This window comes from Brachypodium distachyon, chromosome 3 (assembly GCF_000005505.3).
Source record: "Brachypodium distachyon strain Bd21 chromosome 3, Brachypodium_distachyon_v3.0, whole genome shotgun sequence".
Lineage (NCBI taxonomy): Eukaryota > Viridiplantae > Streptophyta > Magnoliopsida > Poales > Poaceae > Brachypodium > Brachypodium distachyon.
The window spans coordinates 36,688,332-36,702,939 of NC_016133.3; the positions used below are offsets into that span (position 1 = coordinate 36,688,332).

Below are 14,608 nucleotides of genomic sequence, written 5' to 3' on the forward strand. Positions count from 1 at the left end.
TCACCCATAAGCTGCAAGAAGGTGGATCGGTAATATCTCATATAACTGTTTTTCGAGAGATAGTTTCTGACTTGCAAGCTTTGGAGGTTAAGTATGATGATGAGGATTTAGCCATCTTACTCTTATGCTCGTTGCCTAGTTCCTATACAAATTTCCACGATTCAATTCTTTATAGCCATGACTCTCTAACCCTTAATGAGGTTTTAGAAGCACTTTAACAGAAAGAAAAGATGAAGTCTATGGTGCAGACCGATGGGTCATCGTCGAAGGCAGAAGCTCTGCAGGTTCGTGGCAGGACCGAGCAGAGGAACAACAACTATGGCAACCGAGATAAGAGTCGGCACGGAAAAGCTCGTTCAGAGTCCCGAGGAAAAGATAAGTTCTGCAGGTATTGTAAGAAAAATAATCATGTTATTGAGGCTTGTTATAAACTGCAGAACAAGGAGAAAAGGAACGGTACCTACAAACCGAAAGATAAGTTCGATGGTACTGGTAAGGCTGTTGTCGTTTCTACCGACAGCTCTAAGGGCGAATGCCTCGTTGTTTTTGCTGCTTGTATTTCCCGTGATGATGAATGAATTCTTGATACAACATGTTTCTTTCATAATTGTTGTAACAAGAATTGGTTCAATTCTTATGAGTTTGTGCAGACTGGAGATTTTGTGCGTGTGGGCAATGACAATCCTTGTCATATTGTTAGCGTTGGGTCCGTTCAGATCAAGACCCATGATGGCATGACACGCATGTTGAAAGAGGTGAAGCACATACCAAGCATGCAAGAAATTTGATCTCACTTAGTACCATGGATTGTGACGGGTACAAGTACGCCGGAGGGCGTAGACTTTTGAAGGTATCTAGAGGTTCTCTCATTCACATGATAGGTGATATGAATTCTGCCAAATTATATGTTCTTAGAGGTAGCACTTTGCCTGGTTTTTCTGCTGCCGTTACACCTAATGATTCTGATGATTGTGCAAAAACGAATCTGTGGCATATGCGTTTTGGACATATGAGTGAACATGGGATGGCAGAGTTGGTCAAGAGAGAGCTGATCGATGGCTGCAACTTGAGTAAACTTGAGTTTTGTGAGCACTACGTTTATGGTAAGCACAAAAGGGTTAAGTTCATTTCTTTCGTTCATACCACCAAAGGCATATTAGATTATGTGCATGCTGATGTTTGGGGACCCTCTCTTAAGACTTTTATTGGTGGTGCTAATTACATGCTTACCATTATTGATGATTACTCAAGAAAAGTTTGGCCTTATTTTCTGAAACATAAATCTGATGTTTTTGGTGCGTTCAAAAAAGTGGAAAACTATGGTAGAAAAGCAAACTGAAATGAAGGTAAAAATTTTGTGTACTGATAATGATGGTGAATTTGTTTCTGATGAGTTTGAGGAGTTTTACAGTAATGATGGTGTTATTAGGCACTACACGGTTGCCCGTACTCCATAGCAAAATGGCGTGGCTGAGCGCATGGACAGAACCATCATCTCTAGCGCCCGTTGCATGCTGTCCAATGCAGGTTTGGGCAGGCATTTTTGGGCTGAGGCAGCTTCCACCGCATGCTACCTCATAAACGGGTCACCTTCTATTCCACTTGACAAGAAAACTCCCATTGAAGTATGGTCTGGTAAACCTACTGATTATTCACGGTTGAGAGTTTTTGGTTGCACCGCTTATGCTCACATTGATAATGGAAAGCTAGAGCTTAGAGTTGTTAAGTGCATTTTTCTTGGCTATGGTTCTGGAGTTAAAGCTTTCAGGTTGTGGAATCCTGAAGCTAAAAAGATTTTGCTGAGCAGGAATGTTGTCTTTAATGAAAAAGTTATGTATCATGAAACTTTGTCCATTGATGCTTCTTGGATTGAAGAGGAGAGACTTAAAGTGCAGATGGAGCGCGTTGATGAAATTGTTGGCAACGATGATGCTCAGGTTGATCATGGTAATGATGATGGGAACAATGATGATAATAATGATGATATTGTTCCACCCTCACCACCTGTTTTGCAGCAACCCAGACGGTCTATTGCAGCTGACCGCGCAAAGAGGAATAAAGGTCCACACGCATGTTTAATTGAAAAGTGTGATCTTGTTTATTATGCTTTGAGTTGTGCAGAACAGGTGGAGCATGAAAGTGAACCGGCCACATATAATGAAGCTGTTGTTTCCGGCGACCGTGTGAAGTGGTTGTCTGTCATGCAAGAGGAGATGCAATCTCTTGAGAAGAATGGCACATGAGATGTTGTGCCCTTGCCTAAACAAAAGAAGGCCGTTCGCCGCAAGTGGATTTTCAAGAGAAATGAGGGTTTGTCTCCTAACGAGCCTATGAGGTTTAAGGCAAGGTTAGTGGCAAAAGGTTTCGGTCAAATATCAGGTATTGATGCTATGCGTGAATTTGAGCTTGAGCAGTTAGATGTGAATACTGCATTTTTGCATGGAGAGCTTGAGGAGGAAATATACATGGACCAACCTGAAGGGTTCATAGTTCCTAGTAAAGAGGAGTTTGTTCGTAAGTTGAAGAAGTCCCTTTATGGTTCGTTCACTCCTGATTTATCATATGCTATGAGTTTGGTCAATCGTTACATGGCTAATCCTGGTAAAGAACATTGGAAAGCTGTTCAGTGGATTTTCAGATATCTCCGTGGCACATCCAATGCTTGCTTGAAGTTTGGCAAGACTGATGAGGGACTCGCTGGCTATGTGGATTCAGATTTTGCCGCCGACTTGGATAAGAGGAGATCCCTCACAGGTTATGTGTTCACGGTAGGTGGATGTGTTGTGAGTTGGAAGGCAACACTGCAACCAGTTGTTGCTCAATCTAAAACCGAAGCAGGATATATGGCTATTGCTGAAACTTGCAAAGAGTCTGTTTGGTTGAAGGGTTTATATGCTGAGCTTTGTCAAGATGTTTCTTGCATTAACCTGTTTTGTGACAGTCAAAGTGCCATTTACCTTACTAAGGATCAGATGCTTCATGAGAGAACCAAGCACATTGATGTCAAGTATCATTTTGTTCGTGACGTTGTTGCACAAGGTAAATTGAAGGTATGCAAGATCAGCACTCATGATAATCCTGCTGATATGATGACAAAGCCTGTTCCTATTGCTAAGCTTGAGCCATGCTAAATCTTAGTTGGTATAACTGTTTAGCTCCTAATGGTTGTTGGCGCCGAAAGTGTTTTTTTTGTTTCAGGAGTTGTTACTGTTCATGCTACAAGGAGGAATTGGTCTCAAGGTGGAGTTTGTTGGATTGTGATCCAAATTCTCAGGGGTCGGAAGTTCCGGCTCAACTTCCGGAAGTTCCGGCCCAACTTCTGGCTGGAATGGCCCAACCTCCGGTTGCTCTCTGTTACTTTCCGGGGTAATGCGGAACTTGCTGCGGAAACTTCGTATATTCAAGAATAAGCGGAACTTTCGGCCTCCAACCGGAACTTCCGGTGTGCCCGTTACGGATCTGATTTGACCTAATGCTCCTGTTATATATACCTCTTGTAAGCCGCCGTTTTGGAATGAGTTAAGTTCGTGAAATATCCCAGGCGTTGTAAACACTCCTCATATAGTGAAGTTTTGCTGGTTGACGCTCGTTGTTTCAGAGGGTTTTTCATGTTAAATCCGTATATATATGTTTTTTTTCTTTATTTGGTTTTTTGGTTTTTGCTTGTCGCGTTGATAAAAAGAAAACAGTGGCCACGGCTTGCAATCGGTCCTGGTCGAAGGCCCGGAGCCAGCGATGGGTGGAAGGAGGTGCGCGGTTGGCGGGGTCCAGAGTTTCGGCGTGTTCTGAGATTCGTGCTGAGATCATCCGGCAAAGCACAGAAGAAGCTTCACTTGCTCACGTCCACCTCTCTGTGTTGCGAAATTTCAAGCGTGGGACACGTAGCGTCCTAGTCCTGTGACACCAGATTAGAAACAGATTCATGTGTCCTCCCTTCGGTACGTACGTGTGGCTGCAGGGACGAGTACTGTCATCACCATCAAAGCCACCTAACACTCATTTATCGGCAGCGTTCCACATCAGAGCACCAGCTAGCAACGTTCGGTCGAGCTTATCAGCTAGCTTAGCAATGCCACCGCCGACGACACTCTCCCTGGCGTCGCAGCTGCTGCTTGTGATGTCCAAGCTCCTCATCCTCCTCTTCTCCGGCGCCGGCGCGCGCGCGGCGCCGTGGATCACCACGAAGGCCGTGCCGCGGCTGCCGGGGTACAGCGGCGCCCTGCCTTTCTCGCTGGAGACAGGGTACGTGGGGCTGGACGACGGCGTGCGGCTCTTCTACTACTTTATCCAGTCGGAGCGCGCCCCGGCGGAGGACCCCGTCCTGCTCTGGCTGACCGGCGGGCCCGGTTGCTCCGCCCTCTCCGGACTCGTCTACGAGGTCGGCCCGCTCTCCTTTGATTTCGACGGCTACAAGGGAGGCCTGCCGACTCTGCTCCGAAAGACGGAGGCTTGGACAAAGGCAAGTTTTACTTACCGTGCCTATCCAAAACGTGGCCGCTTTATTTTCGGATTTTAGGAAGCTGCTTCTCTTAGAAGCGTGGAGAAACCGCATCGCAAATTTAGTTAGCCTTCTAAAATAGTTTAGGTCAACTAGTTTAGTAGCCTAATCAAATTTAGACGACGGTTTCTTCAGGAAGCCAAGAAAAGGTAGCTTGTTGGAAAAGCCAGCCCAAAAAACCGAAAAGAACTGGCCCATGTATATGTACTTTGGCCATCTGCGTTACTGCGTAGAGAAAAACAAGCAGGTCTATATGGAAGTTTTTCCTATCAGCCACCCAAAATTCACGGTTCTAAGCTAAAAACTGCATCTTGAGTGAGTGTGGTTACCTTAAAAAAGCTTGATTTAAAACAAAACTAGATGTATACTTGTTTGTGGACGGAGGAGAGAGGAAACAAGTATCTTTACCGCTCAATTTGTTGTACTCCTTGATGACGTGTCCTGGTTTTGACCTGGACTCGCCAGTGGACCGTCTAGTCAGCTTCTTCTTCCTTCTCTACTCCGCCGCTCGACACAATGCCCCAAGTTCACGGACTTGTTTCCACGGCCTTCCACATGCTTGGTCTCAGAATAGTGACTCAGCTTCTTCCCCAGGCCGTCGCTGCCTCCGCCAGTCCGCCTCCGCGCTGGCCTTCTCTATCGGTGAGCTGCTGCTTGTGCTGCCCCAGATTGGCAGATTACAGCGGTACAGCCTCTCCGACGAGTTTGATGAGGTCAACAACCTCGCCATCGATGGCTTTGACCGGCCGGGCTACAGCCAAGAGCAGCAGCATACCTACAGCACGTGGCGATAAGCTCACGGTGCAGGGCTTCGTCGACCCGCCCGCTGCTGCCGGACCCGGCTGAGAACTCGGGCTGCTCACCGTGTCCCCATCAACGGCAACGTCGCAACGAGCACGCCAGCACCATGTACGACCACGCGGCGGTCCCGGGCGCTTCCAATGTGCTCTCTCCCCGCGATGGTCGCGGCGAGCGAGGCCGCAGGCTGGCAGCGGCGAGCTGCAGGATATGGGTGAACGGGTCACGTTCTGCTGCACACCAACTGCTCGACCAAATGCCTAGGACGAAGAACAAGAAGAAGGTGAGGTGGATGCCAACTTGGACCACCACACTCAGGGTCAAAAAATCACGCCATGTCGTCAACAATACCAGTTCGGGTCAGGTCGGGGACTAAATTTCTACCGTTTAGAAAGAGAAGGGACGGAATATCTACTAATTTTTCTTACGGTACAATCTCAAAAACGAACTATGCGACGAGTTGTTTCTCTTCATAATAGTTCCTTCCTACTTTTTTGCTCCCCTGTATAATTAACGGTGTTAACCGGGAGTAGTATATATAATATGTGTATTGTGCTGTTTGGTTTGTAGGTTAGCAATATCATCTTCGTGGATTCTCCTGCAGGGACCGGTTTCTCTTATGACACCACACACGGTACCATACCTAGCGACACCACGGTTGTTCACCAGCTGCGAATTTTCCTCGAAACGGTTGGTTGCACTACCCATCGATCTCTTTTTTTAATATGATCTTCTATGTAGTACAAATTAATCAACTGTGGAATTTTCCACTTGCATTACTCTTTTCCATGAAGTGGTTTGATGAGCACCCACAGTTCTTGGCAAATCCGCTCTACATCACGGGCGATTCATATAGCGGCATAATCATACCTTCTCTTGCCATGGAAATAGCTAAAGGTAATCATATTTCCTTCACACTTCTTCCGCCGATGGATACTTGTCTTACAAGTTTGTTGAAAGCACATGTGTTTTTCCCCCTCACGAGTATAAACTGAATTGTTTTTAACTTCATGATGCTTTCATTTCAGGGATAGAATCTGGTGATGAGCGACTTATTAATCTAAAGGTATCCTATATTTACTGCCATGAATTATGTTCTAATTAAGATATAATTCACTTTATCTGTTGTGTTATTGTCATGTTTTACCTTTTTTAGATCTTTGTGTCTACACATGTATCTTCTTTGCTCATATCTAAATCAGTGAGCTGAACTGATAAGGAAGGGCCTCTGTGAGAATCCTGATGACAACCCATCACTCCATCAGCGTAGGAGTACTTACAATCCCCTCTTCTTGAGAACCGGTTTGCCCCTACACTGGTGCCTGCTTTGAAACGCCGCCGTAGGTCAAAGATGCTCTCCTAGGTAGTTTCGTCAATAGGCCCGTACCCACAAGCATGTGCAGAGTGTGCGCTTGCACAGAACCTCAAATAGGTAGGGTCTCCAAAATTAAATAACATTAGTTAAGAGATTAAGTATGCATAGTTTTTTTTACAGCAAGTATGCATAGTTAAAGCCTGCCTCTCCTCCCTCTCTCCAACGTTATCCATCTATAGTAGTGAAAAGAAAATATCTACACACTGTGTTAATATGTGCCTTTGTTCCTATAAATATTTGTTTAAGCACCGTTATATTTATCTGTGATCATGTAATCTCTATAAAGAGTGATCAATTAATAACCATGCGAAAATTTATCTGATATTTGTAGGGTGTTATTGCTGGCAATCCACTGACTGACATAAGATTAGACGACAATGGTCGACTTCCGTTTCTTCACGGGATGGGAATTATACCAGATGAACTCTACGAGGTGACATAGTTAAATTTGTCTTTGCATATTTAATTCGGCATATTCACAGAAAAAATGGGTACGGAATTCCAAAAATCTTATCGACGTATCAAAGCAAATAACATTCTTCTCAACCAGATCAACTAACTAAAATATTGTTTACTACCTTCCTATTTATTTTGGACAGCGCTGAAGTGGAAAATACTATGGCAACGCCGAAAAATATAAGATATATGCCACTGCATTTTTTGCGGTTTCGGAAAATACCACTGCAGTTTTTTTTATCTTTAGTAATAATATATAATTACTTAATTAGCTTGAATATCCACCCTGCAGCCTGCTCGGAAAAGCTGTAAAGGAGAATACCGCAGTCCATGGAATGCTGCATGTGCCAATTCCCTCCAAGCTATCAAGGATGTAAGTGACAATATCAAGCATGAACTTATTGAGAGCAGGTGGGTGAGACTCAGTGTTTTTTTGGTGTGGGCATGCAGTGCATAAGGGATTTAAATGGTGTGCATGTCCTGGAGCCAAGTTGTCCGGAGTATCCTGACCTCTCAATTGTTCAGAAGAAGCCGACGACGTTGCCAAATAATGGGACAAAGCGGTCGATGCTAGAGTCAGCAGCACTTTCGTCTGTGTGCAGGGTAAATTTAGATCGATCTCCAATATGTGTGCTCAATTTTCATTTTGATTTCTCGATCATTTTCTCCTTTTTGGATCAACTTTGTTTCGTACTACCATTGCTTAATTGCCATGCTTCTTTTGGTTAATAAATGCAGAATTCCACCTACTTCTTATCCGAAGTTTGGACAAATAACGAGGCTGTAAGGGAGAGTTTGGGTATTCACAAGGTAAATTAGGCCCTGTTTGGTTAGGCTTAAATGTGGCTTTTCACTTTTGGTTTATAAGCCAAAAATGCACCTATTTAGAATGGTAGTAGGGTCTAGCTAGGGGAATATACTTACTGGAGAGATTTTCCTACATTTTCTAGGAGATTATTCTTTATATGCTACCCAAGAAGAGCTCAGTTTTCTCTGTAGCACTGACGAGGAGATTATTTTTTTACGAGCTGCAGGGAACAGTTCCGCTGTGGCAAAGATGTGATTTCCATTTACCTTACACAAAGGAAATCAGCAGTACAGTGGGCGAGCATTTAGCCTTGATCACCGGAGGATACCGGTCCATGGTATACAGGTAAAGGCCTGGGGCGACTACTGCTCTCTCCCCCTCACTTGTTCTGTCTCTTGATTATGGAAATCTATTTCACCATTTCGTGAGATATGTTTGTTCGTGCGACGCTTGCAGCGGTGATCATGATAGTAAAATCTCTTATGTCGGTACCCAAGCCTGGATCAAGCAACTTAACCTCTCCATTAAAGATGATTGGCGACCATGGTACGTGGACAGCCAAGTTGCAGGGTAAGGAGGAATCGACTCACAACTTAACAATACATGCATACTACATTTTTGCTCAAATGTTGTTCTTCCCTCCAGCGCAAAATAGTAACATGTCCTAAACACTCGTAATTTAAATTATTTATATGTGCTACAGCTATTCTACATATATTGATGTCTTATATATAGTACATTGTTTAAATTTCTTTCTCTCCTTTTGAGTAGATTCACAAGAGCTTACTCCAATAACTTCACGTATGCAACCGTGAAGGTACGCATGTGTATATCGATCGTTTTGCTTTCCATTTAACTTGAACTAATTTGCCAGTGTACCCAAATTAATTTAAAGTAATAATAGAAATACAATTTAGAAGAAATGAATTGATTGATTCATTTACATGATCTGCTTGCATATATGCAGGGTGCTGGCCACACGGCTCCGGAGTACATGCCCAGGGAATGTCTTGCTATGATCGATAGATGGCTTTCTGGTCGCCCTCTTTGATCGTGAATTTTATTGTACACCACGTGTGGAGGTTTATACGTCTATTATGTGTCAGCATTGCCCCTGTGGCAGCACAGTTCTACAAGATAAATCTGTAACAATGCATGTTTCAGTATGGAATTTTTCTAACTGAACTGGATCTTTAGAAATTACGTAGATGGTCAAAGAAGAGCAATTATATATTTATATGAACTTTGTCTTATGTGTCATTGCAACAATTTTTACAGGACACCATAGTTTCGATTGCAACTCTTGTTTACAACAAAAGTCAGCAAACAGAACTGTACTATCAGGCTTGACCTAGAGAAAATGTGCACGGGAAAACACATAAGTACGGTAGTTATATCAACTATATATGCGGAAACTTCAGGACATGTCAAGCGGTAATCTATCTCCAAAAACTAGATATGCAGAAAACTTTTTTTTTTTTGAGGGGAAAGGTGAGGATCAATTGCAGCAAAATTCATTACATGGTTCAACCGGATCCAGCCTAAGAGACTCTGGCACAGAACCGGTCCGCAACCCAGAACTCACGCCTATCCTAGCGAAAGCCGCCAAGTCATGCGCGGCCATGTTAGCCAATCTTGGGATCTTCAGAAGCTCGTAGTCCGGCAAGCCCTTTAAGAGCTCAGCGATGTCTGCCAGCAGGGGGAAGATGGCCGCCCGGGAAGGGGACGTGCACGTGAGCTCCTTGATGAGATGCTGGCAGTCACACTCAATGATGACAGGCCTGCACAAGAGTTGCCGCATAGAGCGAATGCCCTCGCGAACCGCGATCGATTCCATGGTTTCTGCATTAGGCGCCTTGATTCCCCCCGCCCAGGCCGAGCCAACCGGCTGCCCCTCGTGATTGCGGATAATCGCGCCCCAAGCGCCCTGGCCGGAACTGGAAATGAAGCTCGCATCCACGTTGAGCTTGAGCCAGCCGGGTTTTGGTCTACTCCAGCAGGGGCGGGGGGCGCTGCGGGCGCAGTCACTTGGAGGTTTGGGAATGTCAGCCGACTCTTTTCCTTTGAGCAGGCGGTCAGGCTCAAGAGCAGGGGTCGGAGCACTGATGGCACCGGTAAGGACTGTAATCGAAGCGCTAACTGGGCAGTTTCCATGATTGAAGATGATGTTGTTTCGGTGGTGCCAAGCCCTACACCACAGGAGCAGCAGCTTTGCACGAACCTCCTCGTTGAATTTCGCCAGAGTGATTAGGCACCAGTCTTTCCCCCTGAAGCTGAGATCTTTTTCTGTGGGGAGACCCAATGATCCTTCATCGCAGTCCGAAGGGCCCGGGCGCGTGTGCAGTTCATGACGGCGTGGTACCCATCCTCCGGTTCAGAGCCGCAAATCTGGCAGGTAGGGAGTTGATTGGGCAGACGCCGAGCACGGTTTTGTTGCACAGCCAGGGAGTCCGTAGCGAGTTTCAGGCAAAATCGCGCACCTTTGACTGAACTTTGGAATTCCAGATTAGTTCCCAGAGGGGGGCGCCCACCGTCCGGGGAGTTACTGATCTGACCCTTTGAGAGCTCATTGCAGTGGTTTTGGAGAGCCAGGCGGTAAGCACTTCGGACCGAGAACCTGCCAGAAGTCTCGAAATGCCAAGCAATCTGGTCGGGGATGTCGGACTGAGGGAGAGGGATTTTTAGGATTTCTTCAGCGTCCGGGGGGATGCAGATGCTGCGGATGCACTCCTCATTCCAGGCATGGATGTCTCTGGCAATAAGATCGGAGACCCCACGCAGGCGCGAGCGGCTCAGACTGACCGAAAGCTTGAGGTTTCCCGTGGGGATCCAATTGTCGCGCCAGATGTTAACACTTTGGCCATTTCCAATTCTCCAAATGGTTCCTTTTTTCAGCAGTTCCAGCCCGTGTTCAATGCCTCGCCAGCAGGGGGAGGCATCTCTAGTGAAGGCGTCTATCAGGTTTCCGACCGGAAAGTATTTAGCCTTCATCACCCGGGCACACAGGCTATTAGGGACTGTGAGGAGCCGCCATGCCTGACTGGCGAGAAGAGCGTGATTGAACAAATGCAGGTCTTTGAAGCCCATTCCCCCATGATTTTTCGGGAGGAGGAGTTTGTCCCACGCCATCTAGAAGTTCCTAGTAATCTGCATGAGGTCTTCGCAAAGCCCAGCCGGGAATTTGAACACGCTCATGGCGTAGGTAGGAAGGGCCTGAACGACAGACTTGATAAGGACCTCCTTGCCACCGGCGGAGAGGAGTTTCTCAGACCATTCCGTGCAGCGTTTTTGAACCCGTTCTTCCTTCTGGCACTGGAAGACCCAAGTATTTCTCATCGAAATTTGTCTTCAGAATGTTCAGGATAGCTGTCACTTTGCGGATGGTGGCAGGCTTGCACTTATTTCCAGGAAGAAGAGAGCCCTTTTCTGGACTGAGCAGCTGACCCGTACCGGACTCATACTTGATTAGGACATTTTTAACAATATTTGTTTGCTGCACCGAGGATTGAAAGAACAAAATACAGTCATCGGCAAACATGAGATGCGAGATCCCGGGGCTTGTTCTACAAATTTTCAGCTCCTTCAGCGAATCTCGGTTTGCTTCATTTCTCAGCAAAGCTGACAAGCCTTCTGCGACGAAGAGAAAGAGGTAGGGGGGTACGGGGTCTCCCTATCTCAGGCCCCGAGTAGGTTTGATGCTAGGAAGGCAGCAACCGTTAAGCCGAATCGAGTAAGAGACAGAGGTGACACAGGTCATTATCCAGTTTATCCATTTCTCGCAAAATCCCAATCTGCGGAGAGCCAGCTTAAGGAAATTCCAGTCAACTCTATCGTAGCTTTCGCCATATCGAGCTTATAAGCGCATAACCTTCCTCTGTGGTCTTTTTTCTTTTGGATAGTGTTTATGCATTCGAAGGCGATAATCGTGTTGTCAGTAATCATGCGCCCGGGGACGAAAGTGCTTTGGGTTTCAGATATCATCTCATCCAGAAACGGTCTGAGCCGGTTAACAAGACATTTGGCCACAATCTTGTAGATGACGTTGCACAAACTGATCGGTCTGAAATCTTTTAGCTTCGTGGGGCTTTTGATTTTGGGGATTAGGACGATGGTGGTGTCGTTGACGTTGTGCGGCATGGTGCCCGTGTCGAAAAACTTTCTGACAGCCGCTCTGATTTCCTCTTTCAGGACATCCCAATGTTTCTGGAAGAAGCGGGCCGGGAAACCGTCCGGCCCGGGTGCCTTATGCGGTCCGATTTAGAACAGTGCATTGTCAATTTCCTTGTCAGTGAATTCTCCGCAGAGCTGCTCGTTGATTTGAGGGGTGATTCTTTGTTCCATTGTTTCCGTGACAAGCGAGGGATCAACGAGGGGGTCTTCTTGGTACAGACTGCTGAAGAAGGTGTTGACAAGCGATTTCAAATCTTCGCTCCGTCGACGAAAGAGCCATCCTCCTTTTGGAGTTTGTCAATTCTGTTCTTTTTGGCTCACCAGGAGGCTTTCCTGTGGAAATATTTTGTGTTTCTGTCCCCAGCTTTCAGGTAGTCAACTCTTCATCTTTGCCTCCAGTGAATCTCTTCCTTGTCAAGTAGGCTGTCAAGTTCACAAGAAAGACGTCTGATGATCTTCCAGTTAGCCGAAGGATTAGATAGTCTCAGCTTACCAATTTTATTTCTGGTGTTTTCGATTCTCTTTGGTAATGCACCACACTTGTTCCTGCCCCATTGCTACAGACTATCCATCGCGCTTTCAAGCTTTCGCCTAACGTCACCCAGGTCACTGGCATCATTTGAACTGTTCCAAACGTTGCTCACTTCTTCGGCCAGTCCTTCTTTTGTTTCCCAGGACAGCTCGTACCTGCGGCAGTGAGGGCCGCGACTCCTGGCAGGGGGAGAAAAACAGCAGATGAGAATAGGGCAGTGATCAGAAACAGTGCACACAAGGTGACTGACCCGAGCGTCGGGGAAGCTGTCTTGCCAGGAGGGGCACGCGACCGCACGGTCGAGACGCACGCGGACATTACGCGGATCATCTTGTTTGTTGTCAAAGGTCCACTCGCAGCCAACGTACCCGAGATCATGGAGGTCACAGTCGGCAAGGACCTCCCGAAATTGAAGCATTTGCTTTTTGTTTCTCTTGGTGTTTGATAGGTGTTCGTATTGCCACATCGCATTGTTGAAATCCCCGATCATACACCACGGGCCATGTCCAAGAGGTTTCAGTCTGCAGAAGAGTTCCCACATATTGTGGCGAAGATGAGCACGCGGCTCCCCATAAACAAAGGTGCATCGCCATTTTATTTCATTCAGAAGAAGCTTGACAGTTACATGAATGAAACGGTTGCCCATTTTGCTGAGGTGAAGTTCGATGGACTCATCCCAGAAGAGTGCGAGACTGCCTCCCTTTCCGTCGCCAGCGACGGTGATGACATTCTTCAGGTCGAGGCGCCAGCGCAGGCCCTCAACCACCTCCTTCCTTTGGCAGGTTTCAGAGCTGAAGACAATCTTCGGGCGATGAACCTGGACCAGACGGACGAGGTCTTGAACTGTCTGTGGGCGGCCCAACCCACGGCAGTTCCACACGAGTATCGTCATTGCTCCTGACAAGCACGGTCAGTCGTGCCTGTCAGGTTGCCGGCGGCCCCAGAGGCGGCTGCCTCCAGAGTGTTGTCCTCAGTAACCTGAGGAGCAGTCTCAGCCTTGTGAGTCTCTCCCTGTCCCTCTTCGCTCTCTCCCAGCCCCTCCATGTTTACTTTCCCGATTACAAGTTTGTTTACAGTATCCACATTACTATCCTCCCCCAAGATAATTCCTAGAGATTCTGATTCAGAATCCCGTCCAAGGTGGTTTAAATTCTGTTCCTGGGTTGCTGTGTTCTGTAGCTCCATCTCTCTGAGTTTCTTGAGCCCCTCCTCGCCCAGGCAGTCCTTAAGGGTGGGCCAAGTGCCCGCGTGCTTTTTGGCAGCCGGCTCCCGGCACTCCCCGTCTTCATTGGTCGGGGACCAAGGACGCGGAGCCCCCAAGGTTAAGCCTTGGGTTGTCAGCGTTGGACTGGCCTTTGGAAGATTTCCCCGACAGGATCGCCTCCAGCTCTTCTTTTTTCCCCGGCTCGAGGGGGCAGTCTGGCTGTTGTCACCCCTCACAGCCGGCGGGGTCTTGTTCTAGGAGGCAGGAGTGTGGGTGGTCGGCATCTGCTTCTGGTCCTGGTTGATAAGCCCCACCCCCCCGGGGGGCGAAGGACTGCTCCTTGTCCTAGACAGAGAGGTTTGCCACTTTTTTGACCATCAGGTTGACCAAGGGAAGATGAGCCTTGGGGGCTGAAAGCAGAGCAGCCGGGGGGGGGGGGGGGGGGCAGGGGAGGGTAGGGGGCCGCGGGTGGCACCCAACGCCAGTGGACTCTGGCAGCGCCCAGCGTCTCGGGTCATCCACCTGCAACGCGTCCACCTCCAGGTCCGGCTTGACGATCTTCACGCTGTTTGGCGCCGTTCTGCTGCATCTGTCAGCGGCGTGTCCGATATGGCCACAGCGCGTGCAGTAGGTTGGGAGGCGTTCGTAGAAGATGTTGACAGGCACCTCCTCATTGGTGATCTTGTCCACCAGATCAATTTCCTCCTGGAGAGCTGCGTTAATGTGTAGGCGTATCCTCGCGCTGACGAACTTACTACATAGATCAC

At 47.3% G+C, this 14,608-nt stretch overlaps 1 protein-coding gene across 1 annotated transcript; it reads left to right on the plus strand.

The window, feature by feature from the left end:
• The first annotated feature begins 3,969 nt into the window (after positions 1-3,969).
• LOC100828606 (serine carboxypeptidase-like 10) lies at positions 3,970-9,181 on the plus strand. The gene is made up of 12 exons (XM_003572090.4): positions 3,970-4,459; positions 5,867-5,986; positions 6,091-6,193; positions 6,325-6,362; positions 7,003-7,104; positions 7,420-7,500; positions 7,578-7,730; positions 7,866-7,937; positions 8,162-8,280; positions 8,392-8,505; positions 8,707-8,752; positions 8,903-9,181. Exons 1-12 carry the CDS (start codon positions 4,070-4,072, stop codon positions 8,984-8,986), a joined length of 1,422 nt encoding a protein of 473 aa, XP_003572138.1. The 5' UTR covers positions 3,970-4,069; the 3' UTR covers positions 8,987-9,181.
• Positions 9,182-14,608: the final 5,427 nt, after the last annotated feature.